The 11,785-nt window shown below is 39.0% G+C and overlaps 1 protein-coding gene across 1 annotated transcript; it reads right to left on the bottom strand.

The window, feature by feature from the left end:
- Positions 1-506: 506 nt before the first annotated feature.
- Positions 507-11,108, bottom strand: LOC138370362 (uncharacterized). Its single transcript, XM_069334724.1, has 3 exons — positions 9,367-11,108; positions 5,165-5,281; positions 507-797 (listed from the first exon to the last, which is right to left on the bottom strand). Exon 1 carries the CDS (start codon positions 11,038-11,040, stop codon positions 9,739-9,741), a length of 1,302 nt encoding a protein of 433 aa, XP_069190825.1. The 5' UTR covers positions 11,041-11,108; the 3' UTR covers positions 507-797; positions 5,165-5,281; positions 9,367-9,738.
- Between the last annotated feature and the right edge of the window lie 677 nt (positions 11,109-11,785).

Genomic DNA, 11,785 nt, shown 5'->3' with positions numbered 1-11,785 from the left:
TCTTCCAATAGAGCTAGTGAACTCTAGTCATTGTCTTTCCCTTTGTAACTCATCTGCAATGTATGTACCTTTACCTGAATAAAAAATCTAATCTAAATCTATATCTAATCTATATGCTTAGATATATGCAAATGAGAGAGTAATAGAGCGAAACCTTTAAAATACTGAACAATTTGGAGGATATCGATTCATACAATTTCTTCAAAAGGTCAGATGTAACACGAACAAGGAGCAAAGGTTTCAAGCTCAACAAGCCACAGTGTAGGAGTGACAACAAATGCTTTTTAACCCATACGATTATGATCATGGCAATAAGGTTTCTAAAACAGTAGGCATTCTTCCAAAGTCAGACATTGTACTATGTTCCTCGCCCTAACCTAGTCACTCAGTATTATTCACTCATTTATCTATGTCTTGTCTATGTCTTAAAGGTTACAAGACGTACATTAGTCAATACAATTGGTGCTTAAAATGTTAAGGATCTCTTGTGAAACACGGGTATTAATAAAAAAAATTATTATGTAAAATAAATAAAAAAGGCCCAAGGGGCATGAAGTAACAAGAATGCAAAGCTGGCATAAGTAGAGAAGACGGAAGATTCTTCATATTAAAAGACCCTGCTTCTCCAAGATGGCAGTCACACCCTGCTTGCCCTGGACAATCACCATATGGAGAAGGACTGTTTACTGTGAAGGGAAGTCCACAAATGCAATGCCAGCATGTGTCAATCTTGAAGGGTAAACGATGATGGCACCCTCACAGTAACACAAAAGCCGAGCAAGCCCAGTGAGGAAGACCTGTTGATGGGAAAGGATCATTAGTCACAACAAAATCCACATAGAAACAAAGGAGAGAAAAAAATAAAGTGGATGTCTTCTTTTTGTATAGACATAATAAATATTGCCATTTGTCTATGTATTTATATGATATATAATAGAATACAGCATAAAACAAAATAAGAGGGGTGGTAGGAGAAGAAAAGATTAGTGTTCAGTGAGAATCCACAAGGTCTTCTCTGAATACTCTTTATTTTCTTCAAGGCTGTGGGTCTCTACAATTGCACCAGAGGTGGTACACACCCCTATTATTATTTAAACAGGTGAGTAAAAATAGGCGAGTACACATACGGAGTCAGCAAGCTTAGCCTCCAAACACACACACACACATGGTATCAGCAAGCTTAGCCTCCAAACACACACAGACACACACATGGTATCAGCAAGCTTAGCCTCCAAACACACACACACATGGTATCAGCAAGCTTAGCCTCCAAATACACACATGGTATCAGCAAGCTTAGCCTCCAAATACACACATGGTATCAGCAAGCTTAGCCTCTAAACACACACACAAACGGTATCAGCAAGCTTAGCCTCTAAACACACACACGCAAATGGTATCAGCAAGCTTAGCCTCCAAACACACACACACACACACACATGGTATCAGCAAGCTTAGCCTCCAAACACACACACACACACATGGTATCAGCAAGCTTAGCCTCCAAACACACACACACATGGTATCAGCAAGCTTAGCCTCCAAACACACACACACACACACACACACATGGTATCAGCAAGCTTAGCCTCCAAACACACACACACAGAAAATGGGGACATTGTAACAGTTGATAAACTTGATTTCAAGAGAGAGAGAGGTCACTATGGGGAACTTCAAAAATTTTTTAATAAGTAATTAGGCAGACTTGTTGCTAGACAGGGAAGTAAATTAAATGTATGCCAAATTTTGCAAAATATACAATGAAGGCACACAAACATTCATACCAAAACAGAGATGCAGGGCCAGAAAACAGGATTGGTTCAACAGAAATTGAGAGAGGGCCACAGACCAAGACACAAAAATGGAATGAAAGACATTGAACAACTACAAGCAGATGTCAACAAAGTTTTCGATTGGGCAGCAGAAAATAACATGATGTTTAACAGTGATAAATTTCAGGTATGGCAAAAATAAGGATCTGAAACATAATACAGGGTACAAAACACAATCGAATCTTCCCATAGTAGAAAAACAGCATGTCAAGGATTTGGGAATAATGATGTCCGACGATCTAATGTTTAGGGAGCATAACCAAGCAAATATTGCGTCAGCCAGAAAAATGATCGGATGGATTATGAGAACTTTCAAATCCAGGGATCCCATCACAATGGTTGTACTCTTCAAGTCACTTATGTTGTCCCGTCTCTAGTACTGCTCAGTATTCACTTCTCCCTTCAGAGCAGGAGAGATTGCTGAAATAGAGGGAATACAGAGAACATATACGGCACGCATAGACGAGATAAAACACCTAAATTATTGGGATCGTCTCAAAGCTCTCCAAATGTACTCTCTAGAAAGGAGACGAGAGAGATACCAAATAATATACACATGGAAGATACTGGAGGCCCAGGTCCCAAATCTACACAGTAAAATAACAACGTACTGGAGTGAACAATATGGAAAAAAATGCAAGATTGAACCAGTGAAGAGCAGAGGTGCCACAGGCACAATCAGAGAGCACTGTATAAACATCAGAGGTCCGCGGTTGTTCAACGTCCTCCCAGCGACTATAAGAAATATTGCCGGAACAACCGTGGACATCTTCAGGAGAAAACTGGACTGTTTTCTAAGAGAAGTTCCGGATCAGCCGGGATGTGGTGGGTATGTGGCCCTGCGGGCCGCTCCAAGCAACAGCCTGGTGGACCAAACTCTCACAAGTCGAGCCTGGCCTCGGGCCGGGCTTGGGGAGTAGAAGAGCAGAACCCCATCAAGCAGGTATCAATATAGAAAGAAGCCAAACCCCAAATCATACCAGCGATACAAAGATGCGAGAAACAACTATACAGCAGTAAGGGGAGAGGCAGAAATAAATTTTTAAAAAGGGATAATGGATAAATGTAAAACAGAACTGGGCCTATTCTACAAATTCATAAACAACAAATTGCAGGTAAAGGATAATATCCAGAGGTTGAAAATAGGAAACAGATTCACAGAAAATGATAATGCAATGTGTGAAACATTAAACCAAAAGTTCCAAAGTGTGTTTATACAAAATGAAATCTTCAGAGAACCAGACAATAAGAATTTCTGAGAACATCATAGAGCGTATAGAGGTGTCTAGAGATGAAGTGGAAAATATGCTAAAGGAGCTAAGTAAGAACAAAGCAGTTGGTCCAGATGGAGTTTCACCATGGGTTCTGAGAGAATGTGCATCTGAGCTCAGCCTTCCACTTCACCTGATCTTTCAGGCATCCCTGTGTACAGGAGTCATAGCAAACATGTGGAAAAAGGCTAACATAGTTCCAATCTACAAAAGTGGCAACAGGGAAGACCCCACCCCTCTCAGTTATAGACCTGAATCATTGACAAGTGTAACAGTGAAAAGATTGAAAAAAAAATAATAAAAACTAAATGGGTAGAACACCTGGAGAGAAATTATATAATATCACACAGACAGTATTGTTTTCGATCTGGAAGATCCTGTGTATCGAATTTACTCAGTTTCTATGATTGAGCCACAGAGATTTTAAAGGAAAAAGGTAGTTGGGTTGACTGCATCTATCTAGACATAAAAAAGGCTTTCGACAGAGTTCCACATAAGAGGTTCTTCTGGAAACTAGAAAATTTTGGATGGGTGACAGGTAAGCTTCTAACATGGATGAAAAATTTTCTGACTGATAGAAAAATGAGGGCAGTAATCAGAGGCAATCGGACTGGAGAAGTGTCACAAGTGGAGTACCACAGTACATGCACCAGAAATGTTCATTGTCTACATAAATGATCTACCAGTTGGAATACAGAATTATATAAACATGTTTGCTGATGATGCTAAGATAATGGGATGGATAAGAAATTTAGATGATTGTCATGCCCTTCAAGAAGACCTGGACAAAATAAGTATATGGAGCACCACTTGGCAAATGAAATTTAATGTGAATAAATGCCATGTTATGGAATGTGGAATAGAACATAGATCCCACACAACCTACAAATTATGTGAGAAATCTTTATATAATTCTGATAAAAGAAAGAGGTCAAGGGTTGATTCTAGATAGAAAACTATCACTTGAGGCCCACATAAAGAACGTTGTGTATGGAGCCTATGCCACGCTTTCTAACTTCAGAATTTCGTTTAAATACATGGATGGCGAAATACTAAAGAAATTGTTCACGAGTTTTGTTCGGCCAAGGCTAGAATATGCAGCGGTTATGTGGTGCCCATATCTTAAGAAGCACATCAACAAACTGGAAAAGGTGCAAAGACATGCTACTAAGTGGCTCCCAGAACTAAAGGGCAAGAGCTATGTGGAGAGGTCAGAGGCATTAAATATGCCAAAACTAGAAGACAACAAAATGAGGTGATAAAATCACTATGTACAAAATAGTAACAGGAATTGATAAAATCGATAGGGAAGATTTCCCGAGACCTGGAACTTCAAGAACAAAAGGTCATAGATTTAAACTAACTAACCAAAGATGCCAAAGAAATATACAAAAATTTCCTTTCGCATACAGAGTGGTAGACGGTTGGAACAAGTTAAGTGAGAAGGTGGTGGCGGCCAAGACCGTCAGTAGTTTCAAAGCATTATGTGACAAAGAGTGCTGGGTAGACGGGACACCATGAGCGTAGCTCTAATCCTGTAACTACACTTAGGTAATTACAAATGGTGTCAGCAAGCTTACCGTCGAAACACACACAAACAGCCTGCCTATTATTCAAGGCCTTCTCTGAGTACTCTCTATTTTCTTCTCTGAGGCTATGGGTCCCTAATCTTGCACCAGAGGTGGTACAACTTTTAAGTTTTTAACTACTGCACTGAGCACCTGATTTTGGCAAAGACTTCTTAGTGCAATTGTCAAGGACATAGTTCTGGTATTTTTTTGTTTATAAATATTCAGGTATAGTTAATGTCAAAATGTTTCAAAACTCAACAATTTATATTTCAAAACAAAAAAAGTAATGAAAACATTACAAAACATTAAAATATAGCCTAATTAATTAATTAATAAAATAGTACAACTCCCAGAATGTCTAAAGGTGCTTTGAGCAATGAAGTAGTTAATTTTATATATATAATATTATATATATAAAATTATATATATATATAATATATAATAAATTTATATATATATAAATTATATATATATTATATATATTTACCTGTGACTACTGCTTAGCAAAAGTTTGATCTCTGTGAAAATTGGTCTCGTCATTGCTAGGAGATATTTTAAGACCATGATTTGCTGTGGATGGCACTGTAGTCTTCAAGTCATCAATCTAAAAATAGAGGTAATCTTTTAAAATGTAAATTTTGTATAAAAAAATGCAAAAATAAATTGCAAGAATAATATGAAGTTATTATACAATTTCTTTTTAATTATTTAAATATTTGTGAGACATTATTAAGAAATGTATGAAGTACAGATTCTCTAAGACCTGATATGTATCTGCTTATGTTCCACCACATTACATTCAGGGCTGAAGAGAAAACACAGCCAGTAAGGTAATGATCACTTAGGATGGACTGGGATGCTACATGTAGGTTGGGGCTAAGCTGCGTGAGGCTAGGATGCCCAGCCTGCCTTGTCTAGGCTGGGCTGGGCTAGGCAACACTAGGAAGGAGTCAACAAATCTCTGGAGTGCCTTACTTTTCCTGATATCCTTAAAAAAGCAAGAATGATGCCATTTTATAAAGGAGGCGAGACAGCAGACACAAACAATTAAAGAAAAATATCAAATCTACTTATACTTTCAAAAATATTTGATTTTTTTTTTTACAAACATCTCTTCCTACTTTGTAAAATTCAACATGAATACAAACACACACACACATCCCTAGGAAGCAGCCCATAGCAGCTGTCTAACTCCCAGGTACTTATTTACTGTTAGGTGAACCAGATATAGAGAATAACCACAAAATGCTATCTTTATAAGAACTATCTTGTAAAGCCACTAGTACACGCAACATTTCAGGCAGGATATATAAAATATATATATATATATATATATATATATATGTCGTACCTAGTAGCCAGAACTCACTTCTCAGCCTACTATGCAAGGCCCGATTTGCCTAATAAGCCAAGTTTTCATGAATTAATGTTTTTTCGTCTACCTAACCTACCTAACCTAACCTAACCTAGCTTTTTTTGGCTACCTAACCTAACCTTACCTATATATATAGGTTAGGTTAGGTTAGGTAGGGTTGGTTAGGTTCGGTCATATATCTACGTCAATTTTAACTCCAATAAAAAAAAATTGACCTCATACATAGTGAAAAGGGTTGCTTTATCATTTCATAAGAAAAAAATTATAGTAAATATATTAATTCAGGAAAACTTGGCTTATTAAGCAAATCGGGCCTTGAATAGTAGGCTGAGAAGTGAGTTCTGGCTACTAGGTACGACATATATATATATATATATATATATATATATATATATTATGAATACATACATACGGGACAAAGTGCCAGAGCTCAACCACCGCAAGCACAACTAGGTGAGTACACACACACACACATATATTATATATATATATATATATATATGTCGTACCTAGTAGCCAGAACGCACTTGTCAGCCTACTATGCAAGGCCCGATTTGCCTAATAAGCCAAGTTTTCATGAATTAATTGTTTTTCGACTACCTAACCTAACCTATCCTAACTTTTTCGGCTACCTAACCTAACCTAACCTATAAAGATAGGTTAGGTTAGGTTAGGTTAGGTAGGGTTGGTTAGGTTCGGTCATATATCTACGTTAATTTTAACTCCAATAAAAAAAATTGACCTCATACATAATGAAATGGGTAGCTTTATCATTTCATAAGGAAAAAAATTTGAAAAAATATATTAATTCAGGAAAACTTGGCTTATTAGGCAAATCGGGCCTTGAATAGTAGGCCAAAAAGTGAGTTCTGGCTACTAGGTACGACATATATATATATATATATATATAATATATATATATATATGTTGTACCTAATAGCCAGAATGCACTTCTCGGCCTAATATGCAAGGCCCGATTTGCCTAATAAGCCAAGTTTTCCTGAATTAATATATTTTCTCTAATTTTTTTCTTATGAAATGATAAAGCTACCTATTTCATTATGTATGAGGTCAATTTTTTTTTATTGGAGTTACAATTAACGTAGATATATGACCGAACCTAACCAACCCTACCTAACCTAACGTAAAGTAATCTTTATAGGTTAGGTTTGGTTAGGTAGCCGAAAAAGTTAGGTTAGGTTAGGTAGGTAGCCGAAAAACAATTAATTCATGAAAACTTATCTTATTAGGCAAATTGGGCCTTGAATAGTAGGCTGAGAAGTGCGTTCTGGCTACTAGGTACGACATATATATATATATATATATATATATATATATATATATATATATATATATATATATATATATTATATATATATATATATTATATATATATATATATATTTTGGTAGCAGTCTTTCCTGTAGACATATATTATTAAATATGACCGAAAAAGTAAGATTAATAATTCTAACACGAATTTTCTCAATCTTTCGTAGATTGCGCTTCACTGTTGGAGGTAAATCAAAAATCACTTCTCCAAAATTCATTTTTATTTCTAGTCTGACGCGACACGGGCGCGTTTCGTAAAACTTATTACATTTTCAAAGGCTTCACAAATACACAACTGATTAGAACTTACGTATCTCTGCTATTATATCTACATTTGAGTGAGGTGGGAGGGATGATGTGGCATATAGTGACGTGGCATTAACACAAGACAGAACATGAGAGGATATTAATAGGGTATTAAAAGTATCAACACAAGACAGAACAGAAACAATGGGTATTGAATAGAAGTGTTTGTAGAAAGCCTATTGGTCCATATTTCTTGATGCTTCTATATTGGAGCGGAGTCTTGAGGTGGGTAGAATATAGTTGTGCAATAATTGGCTGTTGATTGCTGGTGTTGACATCTTGATGTGTAGTGCCTCGCAAACGTCAAGCCGCCTGCTATCGCTGTATCTATCGATGATTTCTGTGTTGTTTACTAGGATTTCTCTGGCGATGGTTTGGTTATGGGAAGAGATTATATGTTCCTTAATGGAGCCCTGTTGCTTATGCATCGTTAAACGCCTGGAAAGAGATGTTGTTGTCTTGCCTATATACTGGGTTTTTTGGAGCTTACAGTCCCCAAGTGGGCATTTGAAGGCATAGACGACGTTAGTCTCTTTTAAAGCGTTCTGTTTTGTGTCTGGAGAGTTTCTCATGAGTAGGCTGGCCGTTTTTCTGGTTTTATAGTAAATCGTCAGTTGTATCCTCTGATTTTTGTCTGTAGGGATAACGTTTCTATTAACAATATCTTTCAGGACCCTTTCCTCCGTTTTATGAGCTGTGGAAAAGAAGTTCCTGTAAAATAGTCTAATAGGGGGTATAGGTGTTGTGTTAGTTGTCTCTTCAGAGGGAAGAGACAACAAGAGGTTAGGTTAGGATAGGTAGCCGAAAAATAATTAATTCATGAAAACTTGGCTTATTAGGCAAATCGGGCCTTGCATAGTAGGCAGAGAAGTGCGTTCTGGCTACTAGGTACGACATATATATATATATATATATATATATATATATATATATATATATATATATGGAACCCTCAACCCTATAAGTGGAGGGTTCCTACAAACTCAACCAGAGGTGGTACCCTCTATATATTAATAAAAAGGCAAGGCTATGCTAAATCTAGGCAGGGATTGGCTTGGCTAAGCTGGTCAGGGCTTGGCTATGGTAGGAAGGACTGGTCATGTTTAAAAGCAAGGCAGGGTTAGGCTAGGCAAGACTAGGTAAGGGTATACTGGGATAGGCTTGGCTACGGTAGGCTAGGAAGAGGTAAACTAGGATAAGCAAGGCTGTGCAAGCACTATGCACAGCTAGAATGAACTATGCTAAGATGGTTTAAGCTGGGCTAGGTTAGGATAAGCTGAGTCATGCAGGGCCCCGATTGACCAGTGGAGTCTAATGGTCTAACCTTCTAGCTAGTTTGCTGACCTAAGAGTGTAAATGCCTAGCCCCTAACCTGAGATATATACAAGAGTTGTTACATTCTTGTACAGCCACTAGTACGAGTAGCGTCTCGGGCAGGTCCCTGGAATACGATCCCCGCCGCGAAGAATCGTTTTTTCATCCAAGTACACATTTTACTGTTGCGTTAAACAGAGGCTACAGTTAAGGAATTGCGCCCAGTAAATCCTCCCCGGCCAGGATACGAACCCATGACATAGCGCTCGCGGAACGCCAGGCGAGTGTCCTACCACTACACCACCTGCTGCAATATTATTATAAAAGAAATATTACTTATTATAATCGTAAATACTAAATACCTGTTGTGCTGATTTAGGGGCGACGACGATCGTGGGATCGGATGCGAGCCACAGGTGGCCTACACCATCTTCTTCTTCTTCTTGATAGTAGGTGCAGTTTGCATGAAGGGTTTGTCCTCCCGATGACTGCACCAGTACAGATGTTGGTAGAGGCGTTTATGTTGAAGATGATAAGAGTTTCAAAAGTGCTTGTTGCGTTGTGCTGTAGACAGAGGAGCGGCGACTAAAACAGAGGTGGATGATAGAGGGAGACTTGCCGCACCGTAGGGCGGTGTGTTGTGTTTATGGCGTCAGCTGATCCTTGGTGTTGCGACGAGGCAGTTGTTTTCTGTGTTTAGCTGTTGGTGGCGCCAGGTATAAATGTGGCGCGGGTCAGATGTGACCCAATTTGTTGGTCGATTGGAGATATTCAGCCAGTGCTTTGACTATTTGGTATTTTTCTTGTAACGAGTGGTCACCGCCTCCTAATATATGCTCGATGGTAAAGGGTATTTTAAGTGAGATAAGTTCTTGTTTGAAATTTACTCTGGCACTATAGTGTCGGAAGCAATGTAGGAGATAGTGTTCGATTGTTTCAGGCACCTGACAGTGGATGCAGAGTCCGTTGATGTCTGTTCTGTACTTAGAGCTGTGTGCTGCTAGTTTGGTGTGTCCCAGCCTTAATCTGGTCATCGCTATATCAATTTCTCTGCTTTTATATCTCACATGTTTCCAAGTTTCCCATTTCTTTTTAATGGACCCATAGTACAAAGGTGAGCATGACGTTTTCCATTTCGTCGCAAAATCTTGGGTGATGGTATTTTTGAAGGCTCCTTTACGTGCAACATGGGGAATTGGATGACGGGTAATGTGAGGTGTGTTGTGCATTGCTTTGGCTAGTTGATCTACTAGTTCATTATGGAGAATACCACAATGCGCTGGGACCCATTGGATAGAGGTATCATAACCGTTCAATCGATGTTCATGAAGAAGTTGAAGACATGGGTAAACAAACTCCTTGCACGTTTTTGAAGAGTACGTAATTGCTTGAATCGCACTCTTGGAGTCACTGCAGATTGTATATGTCCCGACTGGTAATGTTGTGATTATTTGGAGAGCTTGATATAAGGCATATAATTCAGCTGTGAAAACAGATAGTTGGTTTGGTAACTGCCATCCCTGCTTGAGATGGTATTCCGGTATCCATACAGCGCTAGTGACCGAGGGTACGTTGTTCTTGATGATGCGAGATCCATCTGTATAAATCGCTGTGGTATTTGGGTAGCAATTTTTCATTGTTGAGAGAAAGACTGAGGCTATGGCTGAGTTTGGTGCAGACTTTGGAATGTTGTCTTCGAGTTGTATTGCTGTATTAGGAGTTGTATAAAGCCAGGGTGGAATAGGGGGAACAGTAAGTTGGGTTTCCGAGTTTTGGAGTAGAGAGAGATCTATATTGAGGTTATTTGTAGCCCGTGTGAGGAAAGGTTGTGAGTGATTGGTTGGGAAGCGGGGGTTAAGTGGGTTAGCTGTTGGGTTAATTTTTGATCTGTATGGGTGTGTCTGGTGAGCAGTGGTACAGAGTGACAGATAGTTGGCACACATTATGTCTCGTCTGGTGGCTAGGCTTGTGAGGCCCGTTTCTCTGTAAAGTCCGAGGATAGGAGTGGAACACATTGCGCCACATATAAGTCGCATGGCATTGTTTTGGATGACCTCTAGGCTCTGTAGGTTAGTGGGCGCCGCCGACGCATATGCTTGGCAACAATAGTCTAGTTGGCTGCGAATGTTGGTTGTATAGAAACGGAGCAGGATTTTATGGTGTGCTCCCCAGGTGGTGCCAGTGAGGGCTTTCAGTATGGCGAGTCGGGGTTGTGTCGTCTGTTTAAGGTGTTGAATGTATGCTGTCCAGGTAAGTGAGGGCGAGTCTAAGTGCATGCCAAGGTATTTATGTTCTCGTACGTGTTGGATGGGAGTGTTGTGTATTGTGAGGGTGGGTAGATGAACGAGTCTTTTTTTAGTGAAAATTTGATAATAGGTTTTGGTAGTACTAACTTGAAGGCCCCATTGTTGTGTCCAATCTATGAGGCGATCAAGTGCTGTTTGCATTGTTGAGACTGTATTAGGTAAGGCGTTTTCTGAATAATACAGTGTTAAGTCGTCGGCGTACGCCGAGAGGTTAACAGGATGGGTGTTAGGCAAATCTGCTAAGAATGCAGCAAAAAGGGTTGGGCTTAGTATGGAGCCTTGTGGGACACCCGTTTGTATTGGGATGTCATCGGAAAACTCGCCTTGTATATAGACTTTAGAGGTCCTGTTCGTAAGATAAGATTTTAACCATAAAAGTAATCTTCCCTGTACGCCTAAACGCGCAAGCTTTGCGAGGAGGCAAGTATGAGGAATGCTATCAAAAGCTCCTTTGAGGTCTAAGTAGACATCAAAA

The sequence above is a fragment of the Procambarus clarkii genome, chromosome 31 (genome assembly GCF_040958095.1).
Source record: "Procambarus clarkii isolate CNS0578487 chromosome 31, FALCON_Pclarkii_2.0, whole genome shotgun sequence".
Classification (NCBI taxonomy): domain Eukaryota; kingdom Metazoa; phylum Arthropoda; class Malacostraca; order Decapoda; family Cambaridae; genus Procambarus; species Procambarus clarkii.
The sequence above is the reverse complement of the archived record's forward strand: the minus strand, read 5'-3'. Positions and strand labels throughout refer to the sequence as shown.

What these genes read in the sequence shown, in the direction of transcription:
- LOC138370362 (XM_069334724.1), bottom strand. Translation starts at nt 11,040, where the DNA reads ATGCGACTTATATGTGGCGCAATGTGTTCCACTCCTATCCTCGGACTT.